Raw genomic sequence first — 22,178 nt, 5'->3', positions numbered from 1 at the left:
AAGTTTGGGATTTAGAAATCCTCTAAGAAATTCTGGCAAAAGCTGTGAAGAGAGACTTGGCTTTTCTAGTGCAACAAATAAACCTGTGCTGCTGCGTATCTTTGTTTACACTCAAATAAAAAAATACAGTAGCACTAGTTGCACAATACTAATAATTAAAATGAAACATAATTATAGCTTTAAAAAGTCTAAATCACATTGTAACAAACAGAGCTCCAGGATGAGGCTGGTTCAGCCTGAGGCATCACGTGCTCTCTGCTCCTGTTTTCCTGCTGCAGTAAAAACACTGCTGTCTAAGTGCCTGTATTGAGTCTGCTGCACTCAGCATTAGACACAGACCAGCCCATCTGCTTAATTACAAGAAGAGGGCTAAATGGGAAAAAAAAAAGAAAAGAAAGATGGTGGTGATGCATCTCTGAGAAAGGAGTCAGGAACAGCTGTTGAATCATGGGCCAAATTTCATCCCTTGTGCTCTTTACTGCCTCTCTGTGGCCATCTATGAGAACAGCTCCTGATGTGTTATACTTAATGCTTTGCAGAGACTTGACACTTAAAAATGTCAGCTGCAGCTGTGGACTGAAATGTCCTGTGATGACCCCAAAGGACCCAAACTTTCATGTTGTACATAAACATATGCATACAAATACATTTTAAACTATCATCACATTAATCTTTTCTGAGCTCAGCACCATTTAACAAATATACTTGTCACAACATAACAACACGGCACATTTAAAAACAGGAGATGCAAAAGACAGAGACACATGGTCAACAACACGATGGATTATTCAATTAACTCCAGTAAGGTTATAGTAAATTCACTTACAGAGCGATTAGGGTTATGCACTGAGAGTACCTGAAGGTGAAGGCTGTCCCTTCACTACGCCATTCTTCGTTCTCTCCTCAAAGTTCATCACCTCTTTGTAGATTAGTTCTGTCGAGGAGAGAAAGTAGAGAAAACATGACTTAAATAAGAAAAACAACATGCTTACAGTCGTTTTCACTGTTACAAATTAATCACAGCTGATTTCTCTGATTTAACACTGTATTTCTAAAGTCATCCTCACCTTTCCATTCATCAATGGAGTGTTCTCTTTCGTCCAGCTGCTTGTCGTAGATCTGAGGTGGAGGCTAAAGGAGGTGAAGCACAAGCACTAAGGTGAATGAGGTGTAGTCAAAATTTCAGTTTAGGATTTAAGAAGTGATCACCCTAAACAATAAATGACCAGCAGATGTGATTTTTGCACGTTTTCAATGTTCATTGAATTTTGAAAATAGAAAAGTTGACATATGGATAAAGTTACAGAGATGAAAAACACATAAACATGAGAACATCAGACTAATGACTTTTTTTTAACTTTCATTTCCAAGTGTTTGCATCAGGGTACCCACAGGATTTTTAAAGTATTCAAAGGTCTTAAAGTAAATATAAATATTGATGTTTTGAAGGTACAAAAATTTTTAACTTAAGTACAAGGACGTTACATATGCCTTATGTAAATTTTTATACCTTTTCCACAATTTCCCTGACATTAGTGCAACTAAAAGGTTTTAAAACATCTTAAATCTAGCTCAGAGAATCTTGAAGGTACCCTGATTTTATTTTACAAAGACATGCCAGGCACAAATTCAGCACATGTGGATAATGGAGAAAAAAACAAAATGTTGTGAAAGGAAACAAACAATGAAGAATCAATTAAAGCTTTCTACATAACTGTTGATCAAACACATAAATCAGGATTTAAAAACTAACACAGATTTAAGAGTAGCTCTGGAGGTCTTTTTTAGCTGAACTGCAGCTGTCACTTCATCTAACAGAACATAAATCTGCTGCCTGTCATCCAGTCCGGCCCTCTTATCACTCAGTCATAGTGATGCTGCTGCACAACCTGACACCATAATCAGACAGGGCCACCCATAAACCTCTCTGATGTGACCTTGGAGGAGCATTTAATCTTTAGCTTTCAGCAGCTGTTACAAGACAGAAGTGAGCGGTCAACTTTAAACGCAGACTGAATGAATAATTATCATCACTTCTGGGCTTGTAAACCAGTATTATCCTGTGTTGCCAGCAGCCTCACTCTACAACATAACCAACATTTCAATGCAAGACTTTTAGAACAATGTCATGTGCATGTTTAAGCCTGTTCTCAATAAAAAATGCAAAGGCATGTGAAACTTTAAATGTGTGTGTTTCTATGTTTTCACGGGGACTGATTTTAATTTAGGTACTAGTAATACTGCGTAGGCAGCTAACATGTAACACACATGTGTTCAAGACAAAATTCCCTGAGGAAACAATAATGATTGTAATGTGCTGTATTGCATTAAATCTTATTTCATCTTATCTTATTGTATTGTATTAAATCAAACTGTGTCAAATCGTATCCTGTTGTATCTAAAAGTAAAGTATTGCATCATACTGTACTGCAAGGGTATCCTATCTTACCTGATTGTACCGTATCGTATCTTGTCTTATTATATCAAATTATACCATAACCTATCGTATTATATCTTACGATACAGTACATTAAGGTATCATAACTTGACAAATCGTATTGTCAACAATAGTATTGTAAACAATCGTATCGAATAGTTTTGTATCTTACCTTATCTAATCTATCGTATCTTATCATATTGTATTGTGTCATATTGTATTATATTATATTATATTATGTTGTGTTGTGTTGTGTCGTGTCGTGTCGCGTCGTGTCGTGTCGTGTCGTGTCGTGTCGTGTCGTGTCATTGGGTGTTTTATTGTATCATATTGTGTCGTATGCTGTTGATTGTAGCCTAACACATCATATCATTTCTATCATACTTTGCTGTATCCTATCATAGCAGTACTGGTTTTTACATCTTCTCTTGTCATTAGCTCATATCCACTTAATACAAATACTGATAACCAGTTTGCAGGTAGGTTGATGGCCAATTTATTACGCAGATACACACCTGCCTGCAGTGTCTGCAGACACTGTTGTGACAATAGACAATGCCCTTGCATGACAACATAATTGCATAACTTTAGATTGTGTCATATCGTATTCTACGGTATCATATCCTGTCATATCTGGTCATATGTTGTAATACTGCATCATAATTGTGTTATCTTTTGTTACATCCTGTTATATCATATCCTCTTCTGCAATACCATATTGTATTGTTTTGGGCTGTTTCATAATGTACTATTAAGTATCATATCTTATATTGTTTCATGTCATATAGTACTGTTTCATATTGGATGATAATAGTCTCGCATCATGCTGTATCTTATTGTATCATATCATACCATATCATATTGTATTACAAAGCAAATTGTATCAAATCATACCCTTTTACATTGCATTATTTCATGCTGAATTATCATGTCTTAATGTAAAGTTTCATATGCTAGTTTATCATGTTATATTGCACAGTTTCACATTCTATTGTACCATATAGTGTCACAACTTATCATTATGTATTGTAATGAAAGGTTTTGTATTGTGCTGTATCGTATGACATTGCAGTGTACTGTATGTATGCTACAGTCTCGTACTGTAAAACATCTTTTGATTTATCATGCTTTATGATTGACTGTGCCGAAACAACATGCCAAAGTGTCCCCTCCTATCTCAACTCTTCATTTCCACAGAGTTTTGTTTTGCATTGGATGTAGAGCGGTTGTTATTTACCATGGATATTTGGATGAGATCTCTGGCCTTCATCAGCATGAGATGACATTAGAGAAAGGGAAAACAGCAGAAAACGTGTTGAAATGCCATTCACAGCCATATCATACAAACCACATCAAGTCCGTCAACAATAACAGCATCAGAAAAACCATCAGAAAGCTAGACTAAGACAAGTGCACAGTCATGAAATCCTCTTTGAATGATTGTTAACTATTATGGAGGTGTGTTGTTACAAAAGCTACTTAAGCACTGAGATTTATCAGCTGCTCATTAATGTTTTGCTGCAAGAAGAAGAAGAAGAAGTGGAAGAAGAAGTGGTATCTGTAGGAGTTAATGAAGCTGCAGATGGCTTTTTTTCCCAATCTCACAGTCACCTCATACTAATGAGGCACTGATGAAGAAATTGAACTTCACCAAATAGACCAAAAACACCACCACTCTTACATTACAACACAGAACAATGCACTAAGTCACTCTGTTATCAGTAGCAGCAAATAGTAGGTGTTATTTTTCCTACCATTAAGATGTAAGGTATAAAATATAAGTGATAGAAAAATTAAAATGAGATGTGAACCAAAAGTTTAAAAGAAAATGATAAATGCATCAATGCAGCAGTTTCCACAGAAGCTGAACAAAGTGGTCTTCAGAGATTAATTTAAAAGTGAGGTTAACATTGAAAATAAGGTTAAGAGGGTTAGGATTAGGACACTATTAGTACATAGCTCTTCTAAAGGCCTACTTACCGCCTCCACCTCAGCTGGATCGTACCACACATTAATGTAGGGGTGCTGTAAGGCCTCATCCACAGATATCCGTTTAGCTGGGTCGATGATCAGCATCTTAGACAGCAGGTCTCTGGCCTGGCTCGCTGGGATTTCAAAAACAGGAACATAACAAACATAAAAAATGAGAAATTACACATTTTTTTCCTTAAAACACTTATCTGAAAGTAGGCGCATGAAAAGAGGACAGGGGAGGTTTCTAACTGAGTGAAACAACCTGTCTTGTGGGGCCTTTTATGTTCAGTCATTTTTTGTATTTTTCAGTGTATTTTCTGTTTTATTTTGTAATTCTTGCTCTGTGTGTGTCTGGTTTGCTTTTACTTTCTGCCCTTGTGTTTTCCCCTCTTTGATTGCACAGATTAGCTTCACACGTCATGTTTCACACCTATTTTAATTTACTCTCCGGTGTATTTGCAAACAAGAGCGGAGATAAAGAGAATTTGGGGAACAGTTCAATCATGGGAGAATAAGATGAGAAAATGCTACAGGGCTCTCTTATTTTTTTTTAATGGAAACAAGATTAAATTTCACATTTTGTTTTTAGAATTTGTGTAGCTAGTTATCAATTTCAAAATTTGTTTAAGTCTGCTATCTATTTTTTTCTTTATCTAAATTAAACTAAACCTGGTTTCGTAAGTGTAAGTATGTGGTATATTGTATGTTGTGTATAGTATGTATTATGTCAAATGTGGTATAATGTTTGTATTATGTAGTATGTAGAATATAGAATGTAGTATGTGATGTTGTGAGGTTTTATTGTTTATTTTAAAGAAATGTTTCCTTCAAATAGAATGCTTTAAACGAATGTGTGATTTACTAAGCTACTTCGTCGTCTCTGAATACCGTATTGACCCTAATATAAGTCAAGGCAATTTTTTTGTTAGAAATAATGTGAAAAGGGGGGTCGTCTTCTGATCGAGGTTGTCCAGGTAGGGTGTCTTTTTATTTTATTTAGGTTTTCAGGTTTTTCTGTCTCCCTTCTTAACACTGTTTTGCTTCATAACCCATAAAAATCTTGGTAATTTTTTTTTCACATCAGAGCTTCCCCCTTTATTTGGCCTCTGGACAGAAAACACATCCAGAATGCACTGTTAGTTTTGTCGTCGATGTTTGGTGAAATGTAGTTTCTGCATTGTACTATTCACCTGACATAAGTGGCCAAACCTTCAGATTCTCCAAACTTCCTCAGAATCCTCCTAACTCCTTTTTTCAACCTTTCTTTGAATATGTGACATTTCCATTGATAAGAAGTGGTTAGAAAAGGACAGCAGGAAGACTTTTTCTAGACTATTTGACCTGACCCACAGCTCAAAGAGAATAATAAAGAGCTGCAGCTTCAAAAGCAGGATGACATAAAGCCACTTAGCAAATAAACAGAAAATTTGTACAGATACAAATATCTTTTTGTTAGAATTACTTATCTGCAGCATGTAGCAGTAAATATACTGCAGATCAGTCTCCTATTTCCTATCAGCCATTCCCATCTCTATCTATTTTTTTTTCAATCTAATTGAAATTCAAGACTCAGGCTTGTCCCAAATACTGTTTATCTCTGATTCATGCAAAATTCAAACCTTGCTGCTATTTGTTTCAGGATGATTCAGTCAGCTTGATCTTAAATAATTTATGAAATCTGCTAAATTACCTGCTCCCACTGGTATCTGTCTAAATAAAGACATCAACGTGTGGAGGGGACTGTATTTTCAGCATCTCTGAAAGAGCTGGACTCGCCAAACTAAAGATGTGACAGACTGATATGAAATTGAGAACCATTAAACCACACACCCATACTCTCCTACACACACTGACCCTGATAAAAATAGCAGCACAGGACTCAAGAAACTAAACTGAGAGACAGATGAGCCAGGCGCACACTCTGCTTTCTGCCTCAGTATCCACACATCAATAATAAAAAGACGGTAAATCTGAAAAACGACTCCTCTATCGCTCTCCTTTAACCTTCCTGTCTTTTTTCACCCCGTCCTATAGCGCTGTCTGTATGTCTCTTCTTCCTTGACTTCAAAAATACCAAAGCCCAAAGGATGTCTCCTTCAGTTCCTGCCTGTAACCGTACAAAACATTCACAACAGCAGCAACCTGCTCTCACTCCCTCCCACTCTTTTTCTCTCTCTGTAGGTGCTTTTCCTTTAACACTGTCACTCCAGCAGGGAGCAGTCGGCATGCGGCAGTGATTCATGAGAAATGTACCAGACAGGAGCTTTGATGTAAGAGAGAGGCAACAGATAAAAAGCATATTTCCTTATATCTCATTGGAGGGAGTTCCTCTTTTATAGCACTGGGATGAGTGATTGCAATCCTCAGTTGAAAGAGGAGCAACATATGATGTCTTGGTTAACCTTCTGCATATGAACAGATTGAATTCACTAAGGCTTCGAAACTAGAAATTTCAGAGCGCACGTTTTGGTTTAGTGTGACGCCTGAAGGCAAACTGAAAAGTTTTCTGAGGTAAAGGTCGACCGGGAAAGTTTTGTCAAAAGAATTCTTCCCAATCGCCAGCTTTTCTTTGACATTCATGTAGTGGTTTTAGCTGAATTTTTGCATTGGTGTGCTAACATACTTTCAAAATATATTTGTGTAAATGTCATTAGTTTTGAATAAAGAAAGTCATAAGTCACGTTTTGCACAAAGAAGTTCAGATGATGACTCATGTCACTTGTACTTAAATATTTATAGATATACACACACTACTTACGTTAGCATTGTGATAGTTAGAAAGCATGACGTGTGCGTGCTGTGTGTTATTTTTAAGGCAGATAACGATGACATGTAGTTTTGTTATGTTTGAGTGCTAAACTACTTTGTAAACCTTTTGTTGTTTTTTTGTATAAAAACAGTTTTATCCTGAGTGAATTTTAGGTAAAGCTTGTGAGTTTTTGTGAGATAATCCACACTGCAAAGTAAAGGAGTGTACCATAGTATATGTCTTTAAACACATACGTGATCAGGTTTTAAATGCTGATACTAGATCAATAAAGTGGAGGATACAGAGAACGTCACACTGCAGTGTACTTTTAAAATGCAGGTGACCGATGCAGTCCCAGCTCTCACCTTTGAGTTTGTTGTGCTCGGAGTCAGCAGGGAAAAGGCAGTCGGGGAACAGCTTGGGAAATGTGAGGCCTGCGTACTTTGGCCGGTTCTCGACGTAGTTCCTCACTGTGGGCTGCAGCTTCTTCATGAACTCTGGAGAGGGCGTCCCCAGCTGCTCAATGACCTTGTTCCACTGGTCGATGTCTGGTGTGAGGTGTTAGGGTTAAAGGAAACACAGGTGGAGGATGCAGCAAACTGTAAACCTACTGTTCTAGACGCTGATGTAATTATGAAACTTAATTGACCTGAAGCCAATGTGTACTAAAAATGATTAAAAAAAAACATTAAAACATAAAACAAAATGCTGATTTATTTATTTTTTTTAACCACATTCAGACAACTTCCATCGTCTTTAACTTTTTTGAGGAACTAAATTGGAGCTCTGCTGATCTCTTTTCATTGGTACCACACATTGCCTTAAAATCTATCTGAAAAATATCAAATACCCAGTCCTGTTTATCTCCTATAATGCAGTCATAAAAAACATTTGAATATTATCGCATTGTATGAATACATTTTTTGTTTTACCAGGGCCTGGTTGTAATACAGTAAACCCACCAAACAGTGGCTATGGCACACGGTTAGCTAACCAGTTTGTGAAACAGAAGAAGAAGAGATAGCAACATTGAATACCTTCAGAAGTGGAAAACAACCACAACAGTTGCTGGAAATATGGGTAAAATGTGTAGACTAGATAATACATGGACGTAGTTTGATGTCACCCATTTGTTTCTGATGCTGAGTTTTGAGCCATTGGTTGTTGGTGGCCATATTGGAAATGTTGAACTCAACATAGCTTCATTCCAGTTTGGACCCAGTCTATCAGTCAAGTGAGCCATGCTATTATATGGGCAAAACTTGTAAGTTTAATAATTTGATAAATAATGATTTATTTAAAAAAAAAACACTCTTGTACAGAGTGTGCCAATAATCAAGTGTGTGTGCGTGATTATGTTTTTTTTAAACAACCAGTTTGGTGCAGGGCTGTGAGATACAGAAACAAAGGAAACTGCAGGGATTGAACATGGCTGAAAAAATGTGAACAAACATGATAGACTGCACTGTCATATCTGATTTATACTGGCATGTTACAACCACAAGCAGAACATTCTGCAGTTTTAGTTTCTATTAATTAGCCCTGGTCTGTTTGTCAACCAGTCGCCCAATAGATACCAGTGACTATCAACTGGTTTGCTGACTTGAAGTGTCCATCCCTGGTATATGTGTGTTTTCGTTTGCAAACAACAATAGGGGGTGTGTCAGCTTGTCTTCTCAAAAAAAGACTTCCTCTCTTACCTAGTGACCCCCTCCTCTCTCTGTTTTCTCACACAAGCTGCCAATCCAGACAGTTAGCTGCCAGGACCACCACAGATCCCTGATACTCGAGCTTACTGGAATGCCTCAGACTTCCACTTCTCTTTTGTTTCTCTTTTGCACTTTGGCCATGATCCACCCACAGCTCTGTGAGGCATTTTTCTTGATCCAGTAAGTTTGTTATCCATGGCTCCCTGGCAAGTTTGTTGGATTCTCTCAGACAGCTTGAGGTTTTGTTTTTTTCCTTCAGCACAGTGAGTCAGTGCCAAAATGCATGACACTCCATTGTGTTTGGAGTTATACGTATCTCGGAATTGGAGCGCGCACACCTTTGGGCCGCCTATCATGAAAATGCTGTAGGGTTTGAGTGAAGGTCAGGTTGACATGTGAGGAAGGTAAACCCAGAAGGATACGATCAGTCCCAGGGAACAGCACTGTCCCTCTTATTACTTCCCCAAAGATGCAGCCCACTGACCACATGTCCACTAGGGTCACACATACATAAAACACGCATGTTACCAGCATCTATTAAATACACCTGCACCTCTCAAATAAATCAAATATTTCCACATGCAGATGCACTTTCTAGATCATTCATACAACGAGAGGAAACCAGAACAGATCTGATCCCAAAACAGAAGATTAACAGTAGAGTGCGTGACTACAGCTCATTGATCAGTTAGAGAAAATGAGTGTTAGGGGGTAAGGTCGTCGTGAGAGCAGAGATAGAAGGAGAGAGATATTGCAGAGCTCATTGCGGGTTTTTCTCTTCCTCTACAGAGCATTAATCTCTCACAGACTGCATTTTCAGGGGTACGCAGAGTGTTAGCAACAGGCACCTGCAGACACATCAATCTTTCTTATCGTTCTGCTTATCTGCAACAAAATGTCTGGGAGTGAAAACCCAATTTAAAAAGACATTTCTCATACTGTAAATCCCAGAAAAGGACAGAAATCAACAGAGTGTTAACCAAGTGTTGGAGTTTTTGTCAAGATTAAAACTATGAGAAAAGGGCAAGCCATAAAAATGATGCCAGTGCCTTAAATCTGCACTTTTTCTAATGGCCAGCAGGAGGCAGCTCCACTGGTTGTGACCATAGACTGTAATTCTGGGAGAATCTGAGTGGAGCTGGGTGACAAAAATAAGAAGATATATATTTTTTCTTTCGAGAGTCTAATCACTTCTTGACTCTACCTCCGGACATATTTTACAATCCCCCAAAAAATACACGAGAACGGCAGCTGTCAATCATTGTTAAATGTTACATGAAGCCTCGTTTTCAACCTTGTATAAATAATGAAAACGATATTTTTTCAGAAAAAAAGAGGACTTGAATACAAGACAGCCAAGTGATATCTCCAAATCACCACAACAATTGGACGTGAGAAACATTTCTACGAGGAGTATTAATTTTTAAAGTTTGACCACAGCCCATCTGGAATGACTGGAAAGCCAGATTTTTTAACCTATGCTGCAGCCAGCCACCAGGGGGAGCAGTTTTGTGGAGACTTCACTTCAAGCCGAGCAAAATGACGTCCATTTTTTTCAAACAGTCTATGGTTGTGACCATAGACTGTATACTACATGGACTACATGGATGTAGTTCCTATGACATTACCTATCTGTTCCTGAAGTAGAGTTTTGAAGCCTATTGTTGTTGGACGCTGTATTGGAAATGCTGAACTCAACCTAACTTCAGTCAAGGTAGTGTGAGGCGTGGGCTTTGAGTCTAATAGCTTCCATGATCCCACCTGTTAGTCAGGTCAGCTGTGTTTCTGATTGAGCAAACTGGTAATCTAAATAATATTTTTAAACTACTGAGTTATACTATTTTTTGTAACAGGCTGTAAATATGAATATTTTTATTGTAAAATCCCCTTTTTCGAATATGTATCCATAGTAAAACCACTTTACTCAGGCTTCATTTCTCATGGCTGACACTTGCTGCTTGGCTTGGTTATTACAAGTAGTCCAGTTGTTGTCTATCACTAATTGTCTTGTGATCTGTTGCTTCAGTGAGCATTACTAGGTTGAGTTCTTGCTCTTGATGTGCTCGCTGTTAGGTCTTTTTTATTCTGAAATTATCCATATCTAAAAAACTTGAGTTAAAGAAGGCTATTATAGTTTATTGCAATCTTTTAACTCTTATCTCGTCACAAAAACTGAACTTCAGCAGTTGGTATCTGCTTTTTTTCCTAAATGTGGTCAGCTTCAAAACAAGCCAAAACACTATACATGAGATGTCTTACTAGACCAGTGGTTCCCAGAGTGGGGGTCGCAAAACATTGATCAAGGATGTTCCAAAACACATTCCAAAATAAAAAATATTTACATATTGCATATTTCTATAGTAAAATTACAAACAAATATAGATGCTAGTTTATATATAAACCCATGCAAGAAAGAAAATGTTTGATTTGTTTTCCACATTTCTTTTCCACAAGACCTTCAAGGGGACTAGACCATGATGACGACAGCATCCAGCAGATTAATTTAGGAAACACAGCAGCATTTGCACACAGTTAGCCTAATTTTCTGCACATCAGCAAAACTAAGTTTCTTAGGCTTTTTTTTGTTTATTTTTGTCTGTGTGTTTTCCTACAGCAGGGTGTAGTTTGGGGTCATAAGCTTGGGGCCCTTGACTAATAGAATGTCATCACTTCTCCTCCAAAGCAGCTGTCTCTCTTCCTGTTTTTGTACGGTGCTACCAATCCTCTCCTTTGACTTGTTCAAACATCCTCACATCCCCAAGCTGCTATCAAAAGATACTCAAAATTGAATACATTAGTTATTCTTCGTTATTTAATGAATGCTAAAGAACTGAGTATGACTCACACATATGTGGGCGCCTGTAGGTGTTCGGATGCACTTCACGTGTGATTGCATATGAACCACCTCAGCATGGGGTCTACTTATCCAAACTCATCCTACTGGAGGAGGGATCTTACAGCCCCCTCACTGCAGAACAACACACCAGGAAGCACTAAAGAAGCACTCTAAATAACACACTGAAAAAGAGAGCTGTTTCACATCTACAACAAATATTTAAGTTTATCTTCTAATGTTACTGCAGGTTGAATCAGAAATGTTAAAGGAAGATCAGTTATGTGGTTATGTGTCATAAAGACGAAGATGTGAGTGGTTTAATTCACCTCAGTAACATACAGAGAACATCAGGCCTGGTAAGGTGTAATTTTAAGAAAAAAAGCATAAAGAATTAAGTCATTTAGAATACACACTGAAGACATAAACAATATTATATAAAAGTATTGTGTGTTAATAAGGATACAGTCCCGGCCAGGGAAGAGGATTTTGTGGCGCACCATTTCTCCCATAATGCACCCCACCGACCATATATCCACTGCACGATTAGAGGCGACAGTAAGACGAAGCAGGAGCAAAAGAAAAGAGAGAGGGTGGCAAAAAGGTTAGTGCTTGACACAACAGAGATTAGAAACAAGCTGTTACTCTGCAATGATGTGACATTATTGGTGAGGAGAATGTTACAGGTAGAGATAAATAAGCATGAATAAAGGTACAAACTAAAAGCAGAGCCTCAGAGACCTTCTGGTGTCAGAAAACTTCATCAGCGAGAAGAATACGGATAATGAGTCACAGCTCAGGCTGGCATTCAGTCACATCAAATGTTCTGAGGGTTTCAATGACTCACCCAAACATCCAACAATTCAGTTAATTGAGTCTAACTCAACAAGACTGATTTTGTAGAGAACACCTGGGCCTTTTAAGGGCTGATGAATATAATTTTATCTCCTTTCCCCATTAGTATCACACGCAAGACTGTAATTGCCTTGCTTAAAAAATACATACATAGGTTTCTCAAAATGACTCTGTAACACTTGCATCTAAAGTTTTATTTAACTACAGAGAGATGCTGGCTCCTTGACTGCACAAACATATTTTTCTCTCTCCACTGCCACCAGAAGAAAGTAGCTCAGTGCAGTTTCGGGAACACTGAAAATAGCTCCATCAAAGTTATTCAGTGACGCTCCATATTAGCAAATACGACTCCTCACCATTCTCTTTGTATCCCATCCCCAGGATGACCTCTGGAGCTCTGTAGTATCGAGTCACCACATACGGGGTCATCATGAAGCTGGTGCCTGCGGTCCTGGCCAAACCAAAGTCCAGGATCTTCAGAGTGCAGTCTGACTTCACCACTATATTGCTTGGTTTGAGGTCCTGGAAATAGGAAGAAGACATTCATGAAAAACTGTGGAATTCAGACAACTTTCAAGTCTTTTTCTTCTCTTGCTATTTCATTCTGATGTGTGACAGAATGTGAAATAACACTGTGACAGTTTTTTAGCAAATTTTCTGGATATTTTTCACTGAACAGGAAAAAAGGATGTTCATAATTTTGCAACAGATTTAAACAATTAAACTTAAATCAAAGTAGAACTTCCTGACGTAGAAAAGGGTGAAATTTGAAGCATTTGCTTCAGATTTTGCTTTGATTTTGTTTTTTTAAAAGAAGGGTCAAGACCCCTTTGTTTGTTCTTACGTACTTTAGTGTTAGCTTTCCTAAGCTTGGCACAAATACTGTAAAATTTTAAATTGATTGTTTACAGTTTTCCTCTGACTCCTTGCCAAGGAGGTGCCAAAATATTGTAGTGCTGTATCTTAAAGTTGCAAGTGGTAGAAACACTGATGATAAAACCATTTCCACACCTCTAACTGATCATTGCCATAACGTTAGCTTAATTTGCTTTAGCCTGAATTTTAGGGCCCTGCCATCATTATTACTTTTCTCATTTATCATTATTTATACAATATTAATACTTTTTATTAATTATGTATATATTTTTGATATAATTATAACTACTATTGTCATAATTGTGTTTTTTATAATGTCACATTTGTATTATATTTTATTATATTATATCAATTATTTCAATTAATTTTTATTACATTATATTATATTATATTATATTATATTATATTATATTATATTATATTATATTATATTATATTATATTATATTATATTATATTATACATCATTTATCTTATTGCTATTATTTATGTAGTTTTTATGTTTTCCTGTTTTTATCATTTATTTATTATATTTATATAACAATTCTTTCCATTTTTTTTTTTAGATTTTCGTTTCACAGACTTAAGGAATTATGCTAATATATTCTCTGTAAATTTAACCCATAGAAACAAATAACAAAAACTGTTTGACAATTTTAAGGCTTATCTTCCAAAAAGCTGGAGGCTTCTAAGCTTCTGAATAACTCATCTGACATCCTGCCAGGAAGAAATTGCATTTTTTAAATGCATAACTTATGCAATACCATCCTGTTGTGTTGGTCATACATAATCTAAGATGGGAGAGGAGAAGCAATATTTTTTTATTGCTCATCTAAATCACATTTTAACCCATCCTGGCTCTGCTAACTCATGCTGTCAGCCTTTATGTTTATCCCAATTGACCTTCCAGCAGGGAAGTCCAATATCACCCTGATCCCATTTTCTTTCCCTGTAGGTGCACAGGGCAGCTGGTGAAATTTGTTGGTGCTTTTATGATATAATGCCCCACAGGCATCCCACTTAGTGAACAATGCTAGTTGTGTTTGGGAGACGACAAGGGGAACAAGGATTTAAGCCTGGTCACTGAAGTGCCTCCTTTTTCATCGTTAATTATGACCAAGAATACGCATGTTTCTGTCAAATCTGATGTCCAAAAATAAATACAGAATCCAAATGTTAATACATTTAAAACAAAAATTAGAACAGAATATCATCTGTACCCTGTGAATGATGCCGGCTGAGTGCAGATGTTTGATACCACACAGCATCTGGTAGAGTAAGTAGGACATTCTCTCATGGTCAAGCTCCATCTGAATCACCTGGCACAAGTTGGCATCCATCAGCTCCATCACTAGGTACCTGAGAAAAACATGTTTGATGTATTAGACACTCATTTTTCATTCAGCATGAAAATGAGCAGCTTCAGGTAACACCTACAGTGCTCTCACTGACTACACTCATAACTGCTCGTGCGAAGGAGGACTACATGACCTCATAATGCATAATAAAATAGTTCACCTTTCTTTCTCTGTCATAGAATTTACAAGAGTAAATGAAATCAAGTGGCCTTTCAAGTGGGTGCTCATCACATGAGCTCGATTAATATTTTGCTCAGGGAAATGTAATTATGCAGGACTGATATACTCACACATCCTGGAATTCCTCTAATGATTTCTGTGGTGTGAAGACATTTAATAAACTGATAATCTGAAAGAGATAAGAGCAAGGGAAGAATAAACATGCAGCAGTTTAATCACCACACATAAACAGTCCAGGAAATAAGTCTGTGATGACCCTGATGAAGGACATAGCTGAGAGAAAGATGGATTTGAGCTGGAACAAAAGAGCAGGGATAAATGTAGAGAGGAGGAAAAAGAGACAGAAGAAGGAAAGAGAACAAACTGCAGAGCGGGAGATTACATTCATGCCTCCGAGTGCTCTCTGTTTCACTTTTCTGCCAGTTTGGTATATTTCTGGAGGCAAGGAATTTAGCACTACCAAAACACTGCAATAGCTTGTCTTCGTTTTGTAGGGAAGAGATTTAATCAAAAATAGACACTGACTGGGGTTCTTTTCAAAACTGTGCATCAACCCGACAATGCAGCTGTTTCCTCGTGTTCCCTACCTCTGTTTCACCTCGTATGATTCACTTACATTTTTGTGATTGACACATTTCATGAGCACCAACTCCCGGTAAGCCCTCTTGGCATGGGTCTGGTTCTGAAATGGTCTGCTCAGCTTCTTGATGGCCACATTTCTGTCCAGGACGGCATCATAGCCCGCACTGCAGATTAAAAACAAACATCAGAAACAAAAGAAAATTTAAAAAAACATCTTCTTTTTGAATTCATAGCGTTACTGGGTGTGTGTGTATGACACTGTGACAATCCCTGCTGTTATGGGTCCCAGAAACATAAGGATTATCTGTAGACATACAGCCTTGTGGAAATAAAGATCAATAACAGCAAAAAGGGAGAAAAGTTCCTTTGAAATCCCCAGTAGTAAAACCTTGTTAGGTATTTTGTTAGTTTGGTAATAAGAAAACTTAAAATGTGCTGGTTGGCCAAGAAATTGATTGTCAAAATGTTACTTAAGCTTAGGAATGCCACTCCAAGCTACGCATTCATTGTCTCCTTTTGCTCTAGAAATCAAGATTTTATATCATCATATCATCGACACACTTTTTTAAAGGCGACACTTTTTTAAGATCACTTAGACAGTCCGAACAGGGACTCTAAGAGTGCTTGAAGGCTTAGAAACAGGATTTCAAGATGTAATCTTTGGAGGTTAGGAAAGTACTCCAAGCTTAACTGAGCTCCTCTTAGCTTCAGCTTAACATGTTTCATAGTAAAACCACTATTTGTCATTTCTATATGTTGTTTTGTTTCCACATCCTCAATAAAGCTAGCTAAAGTAGGGCAAGAAGGCAAAGAAACAGATTTTTAAAGCGTAACCCAAGGACTTAGGTAAGCTGCTCCAAGCTTCTGTTAGCACAATATCATTGTAAGTTATATTTACAGCTTTTACAATGAAACCACTAGTTGGCATTTTTATATGTTGTTCTGTTTAACCAAACTGTGATTAAAGTTAGATATAGAGTGCACGCAGTGAGCTGGGGAACTGTTAAGCAACAACAAAGTGTTAGCTCTGTTTAGAGCTAAGCTAGCTGCTTAAAGCTGTGTATGATACTAAGTGTCAACTTAGTACTACTAAGTCAACAACTTTTATTACAAACAAATATCTGTTGTTTTTTTTCTCACATATTGAATAAATCAACTAGCTAGCTTAGTTTGTGCTAGTTTGCAGTGTAACTAATTTGAATAAAAAGCTGAGTGAAGATATGCAGGAGCTCTGTACATTACCTTGTTTGACAGAAATAAGATTAAAAAACCCTCAAAAAATAAGCAAGAGACACTATGATTCTTGTATTGTTTCTGTTTCTACATGCTATACAGCATTTTATAGAATGGTGCAGTGATATATAGGGGCATAAAAACAGTTTTAGAGGTCATTTCAGCAGTGTGAGCTCTTTGCTTGCCCAGCACATTTCCAACATCCTTAAACACTGCTGGGATTTCAGCTCTTTGTGGAGATTTGTATTTGTTTTAGAAAGCAAAACCTAGAAGAGGAAAATAGACATCCACAAGAGGCTATAAACATCAAATATTCTGTTACATCTTAGACCAGGCTTTTTCTTGCAACTTCTCTATGTAAAAAGCTTCAAATTGAGTTTCAGGGCATCTGTATTCAGGCTTAATGCAGCCATAAGGAAGACGATGCAGCGTGTGGGTTTGTGCATGGCTGGGTTGAATACACGGACTGTGGATCTCTCTGGAGACTGCGGTCCAGGGATGGTGTGTGACCATGGAAACAGAAGAGTCTTCATAAAAGCATTGATTCAATGGGGATTTAGGCCTGTCATCACTCTTCTCCCTGAGTGAAAGATGATGTCATGACCAGCTAAACTACTCAAAGCCTTCATCCCTTCCCAAGATGTTTCTGAGAGCTCATCCTGACCAGGCACAAGAGTTGAAAGGGCAGAGATGTGCACAGATTTGGATGTGTGAGGGGGTCTTAGGAGCACTAGTAAATCACGTTTTTTTATTCATTAACATGTTCCCAGGATTTACAGAGGCAGGACTGTTCTGATTGCATAAGACAGACAGGATACTTTATTTTCTGTGTGCAGTCAGCTACTGGGAGTGCATGTTATAACTACTATTAGAAAGGGATTTGCCTGTCTGTGCAAAATCAGACAGATGTTGTGTGATGATGTCACCCAGCTGGGGATTATGCTGATAATAAAGCATGGTACACAAGTCGCCTTAATTGTTTAATCCTCATATTCTGACACACAAAAAAACCTTTTCCGACAAAAATATATGCATCACAGTTTTTAGATATGTTGCTGACGTGCTATGACTAAAACTATTTACAATGTGTGTCCTGATCAGTATGATAATTAAGATATTTTGTCATTTGTTTGGTTGTTCATGGTAAAACCATCACAGTGTGACACCAGATGACAGCTGTGGGCAGACCCCAGCAGCAGAGCAGGTTCAATTAGATTTGCACTCTCTCCCTCTGCATCCATCTCAACAGTATCCTTCATCCTAGCGTTAGCAGTTACAGTCTGTCTGCCTGCCCGAGCTCCTTTGCAACTGCACAAAATTGCCTTGGAACGGAAGGGGAGAAAGGCCAAGAGCATGGGAAGCAAAAGGGGGGGGCAATGAAAGAGGGCGAGTGGAGGGCAGACGGGTTTATAGCATTCAGAGCCAACTATCTTCAAACACTATATAAGTGACTAAAACATGTCAGCATGAGCCAACTGTGAGGTAATTGTTCTCCGGCATTAACATAAATATAAGTCAGAGATATTTTCAGTCTTCAGACAAACACTGTTACATGCATTCCTTAAAGTGGAAGCTTGGCAGAGGTTTCTCTGCATTCTGACAGCACAGGCGTGAGATGAATTACAATGAATAAAAGCTCTCTCTGCAATCCGGATTAAGGAATCACTTAAGTGCCTGTCTTGTTAGGCCCTTACTGCCCTCACATCTATATTCTAAATAACAGACCTATCATCTCGGCTCTAGAGAGACCTCCTAACAGTGCACAAGAATTTTTACAGCAACAGATAAACTTAATTTTTACATAGTTTTTCTTATTGGCTTATATTCCTTACCTAACAAGATCCACAGTAAGATATTGTGTATAAAAGTGTGAGGAATATTAACCAGTTGATTCAAATTCAACCTCATAAAATGGTCAATAAGCTATGAATTGATGACTCCTTTTTAAGTAGTACAGTCTAACCATTTTCCCTAAATTTATGATACAGCAAGAGTCACTGACTGTATAAAATGCGACCCTCAGTGACATCACCCATTGGTCTTTGGAGGGCTGCTTTAAAGCCCAACATAAGCAGTTTCCATAGTGGAAGTCAACTCAGCCACACCCCTAATTAAGCAACTTTATGCACAACTCCTATTCTTTATAACTTTGCCTTTAGTCATGGGATGATCAATACAAGCGCCCCATGGGTTTGAAGTTATGTTTAGGGAACAGACTCACTTCATTTTGCTTATCACAGAATAAGACATGAAGCTGCGTTTCCAGATGCTATGATAGGCTAGGCACCACACCTGGATTTCAAGGGAAATGAAAACATGATTTTGATAGAGCCTAATTACATCATTACTAATCATTATTGAGGAGTGCTTACCATTTCATCAAATTAAATTTTGCAGCCCTTCCCACACACACACACACCAGTGCAAACAATAAACCTGCCTTCATAATCTCCCAAAGCAATAAACTACAAGACAAATAGAAAAAACAACTTACAGTTAAATGAGATAATAGCTCATTAAGCACTGCATAAAAAACATATAAAATGGCTTGGTGTTATGTAAAACAGGACATAAAAGAAATGCGCTGTAGAGTACTTACCACACTATTCCCTGAGCTCCAGAGCCAATGGGCTTTAAATTCTGGTAACGTTTTAAAACTGTGAAGGTAGAGTCTCCCACTTCCACACTATAGAACTGGTTATCCACTTTGCTTTTGCTCATGTTGTAATGTTTGGCAATATATGACACATCCACTTGTTTTCCAAAACCCTGTATGGACAAAGAAACACTGATTAAGATCCTTTAGGCTTTACCCATATGACAGCAAGTTTACTTAAAAAACAGCAAAAATTTTTTAAAATTTTTAGATGCTGTTACACACAGTTGTAATAAATTAAGAGTATAACAGGCTAATAGGTACAGCTGGAGGGGTAGAAACAACAGGAGAGGACATGCAGCACAGCTGAGTTTACTCCGATCCATTTTTCTCTCTATAGAAACGAAACCTCCTTGACAGCCATGTGATAATAACATTAGTGTCACTAATGTCTTTACTGTGGTAACAACACTAAAGACATTTTTCTTCCATAAATGTGCACACAATAATCAGGCTGTAATTACTTGGGGCAAAGCAGTCGAACAAATGGAGCCACAACAAAAAAATCAGTTAATTACGGACGGGGTAATTACAACACAAGCTCACACAGCGAACCAAGCTGTGCTACTGTGTGTGCGAAAACTGAGGGGTGCACAAGTTCCCACAGATGCCATGACAATTAATACATGTGATGTAATATATTTAAATCCAACATGGCTGCGAGGTCATACATATCTATGATCTTATTATTTCAATACATTGGACTGCCACTGGGGCTTACAGGGATTATTGAGCATCAGACTCAACATGTATGTGTGACTCAGACATGTCATGCAAAGAGTTTACGCCACCAAGGAGTAGCCTGAAGACTTTCATTTTAGCTAGTCACAAGTCAGTGCAGACTTCTTACGACGAAGCCTGCACAGCTAATTGATCAGTTTCACTTTGCTTTTATCTCTTCATTTAGGATGTTATTGTCGCTAATGTAAAAAGCTAATGCAAAAAGCCAATTCAAAAAAATAAAATTAAACATATCCAATCCAATCAAAGCATGTATAGTGCCTTTCAAAATAAAGCTACGAGACTTGACAATAAAACACAATACAGTTAAGATCATATAAATTAAACAATAAAACAAGTCATAAAACAACTTAAGGAAAGTAAAAGGTCAGTAAAAAGCAATACGAAAAAGAAGTATTGGGTTAACAGTGTGTTTTAAGAAGAGATTTAATGGTCGCTTAATGATACTGAGGGTTTTTTTTGCCTGAGATCATCCAGCAGGGATTTCCAAAGCTAAGAGGCTCTGTCCCCTTTTGTGACCATTCTAGATTTTGGTACCACTCATAGGGCTGTGCTGGAGGATCTCAGGCAACAGCCAGGTTCAAAAAATAATTCATCTCGTTTCTTTATTACTAAATATATAATCTGCTAATGTAAACTCAGACTTGAATTATGACATTTAATACACACAGTAACATTCACAACAAACAGAGACATGAAAGGGGAAATGGAAGTGAATGAATACTGTACCTTTTTTACCTGTAAGGAACACACACCTGACAAAAGGCTATCTTCACATCCAGGATTGGTTGGCTGCAGTTATATAAGAAATGTCTGCTCATAAATACCTGAAAGACACAAAGACAGGAGAGCCACAGGCAGAGGATGAGTGTGAGTGAGGTGCTACATGTAATATAAAACAACATGTTATTTATCATGATCCTTCTGAGGATGGACTGGTTTAAGTGTTCAACAAAGTGACAGAAATGTGGCCCAGACCTTTTTATATAAATACCTATTGGTGCAAGATTAAACTCACCAATGTGTTCTCCATTGTTATTTATGCAAACAAATCCAACACGTTTTTCCTCTGAGCTACCAGATGAATGATAATGTTTCCTCCTAATAGTAAAATATGGTTTTGTTACAATGATAGAGGTCCTGTAGTTTGAAAGAAATAGACCTGAATAAGTACTGCTATCATTGGGTACAGTATCTAAGAGCCACATCACCATGTCAATGTGTCAGCATTCCTGGTATATTTTTATTATAAACATGATTTTATTAGCACCCTTAAGAAATGGAAGCCCACCACACTTCTGTCTGAACTTTTGAATATGAACTTTACTGCAACCTGTAGATCAGACTAGTTCTTCATGAGGTTTATTTAGGGAAACAAAAAACCTTTATTAATAGCCCTACATTTTATATCTTGTCTGATTCATACCAAAACCCTGTCAGTTAGCTTTTTAGCTAAGCTTAGAATATACACACTGGAACTGATGCCACTCTTTTGCCTATCTCATCCATAAATCAACTGTTATTTCTATGTCACTTTTTGTACTAAAAAAATGCAGTTCAAGGTGATTTACAGGGACTGAAAAAATACAATTAAAAGCCAAACACGAAATAGGTTTTAGAGTAGAAAAAATAAAAGTATGTTTGTGAAATAGCACAAAAAACTATAGATAGTTTCAAATAATTAAATAAATTAAAAGGTAAGGATTAAAGTTGTAAATATTTATAGACAAAAAAGGCATTGAAATTACTAATATACTCAAGCAAGAAATACTGAACTTTGAGAGCCTTTTGAAGTTATGCTATTGCTAGCAGCAAATTGGTTTTATCAAGTTTAGCATAAAGACTATAAACAAAGGATAGAAGCTGATTTTGCTTAAGCTTGGCTCACACTACAGGATTCTGGCCCCGATTTAACCCAGATTCGGTCCTCCCGACAATCGGGGAAGAAATCTGATCAGGGACTAAAATCGGCTCCGACGTTCGGCCAAGATTATCT

General features: G+C 37.5%; 1 protein-coding gene across 12 annotated transcripts in view; it reads right to left on the bottom strand.

Annotated features, from left to right (window-relative positions):
- The window catches only part of mapk10 (mitogen-activated protein kinase 10), a 40,528-nt gene that overhangs the window by 6,506 nt on the left and 11,844 nt on the right, over positions 1–22,178 (bottom strand). For 4 of the 12 annotated variants that reach the window (XM_074690033.1, XM_074690032.1, XM_074690037.1 and 1 more), the window contains 12 exons: positions 20,938–21,009; positions 19,385–19,554; positions 15,587–15,716; positions 15,081–15,139; positions 14,653–14,791; positions 12,914–13,079; positions 12,169–12,240; positions 7,526–7,708; positions 4,418–4,542; positions 3,675–3,701; positions 1,068–1,131; positions 857–934 (listed from right to left, as the gene is read on the bottom strand). In XM_074690033.1, coding sequence (XP_074546134.1) covers positions 857–934; positions 1,068–1,131; positions 3,675–3,701; positions 4,418–4,542; positions 7,526–7,708; positions 12,169–12,240; positions 12,914–13,079; positions 14,653–14,791; positions 15,081–15,139; positions 15,587–15,716; positions 19,385–19,554; positions 20,938–21,009 — 1,285 coding nt within the window. Of the gene's footprint in view, positions 1–826; positions 935–1,067; positions 1,132–3,674; positions 3,702–4,417; positions 4,543–7,525; positions 7,709–9,291; positions 9,364–12,168; positions 12,241–12,913; positions 13,080–14,652; positions 14,792–15,080; positions 15,140–15,586; positions 15,717–19,384; positions 19,555–20,911; positions 21,010–22,178 lie in introns of all 12 variants that reach the window. The other 8 variants (XM_074690039.1, XM_074690040.1, XM_074690036.1 and 5 more) reach the window with 6 other exon arrangements.

Source organism: Halichoeres trimaculatus, unplaced genomic scaffold, assembly GCF_033239565.1.
Source record: "Halichoeres trimaculatus isolate MK-OKI-2021-1 unplaced genomic scaffold, fHalTri1.1 fHalTri1_scaffold_16, whole genome shotgun sequence".
In the NCBI taxonomy this organism is placed as follows: domain Eukaryota; kingdom Metazoa; phylum Chordata; class Actinopteri; order Labriformes; family Labridae; genus Halichoeres; species Halichoeres trimaculatus.
This window is presented reverse-complemented; position numbering and strand designations above follow the sequence as displayed.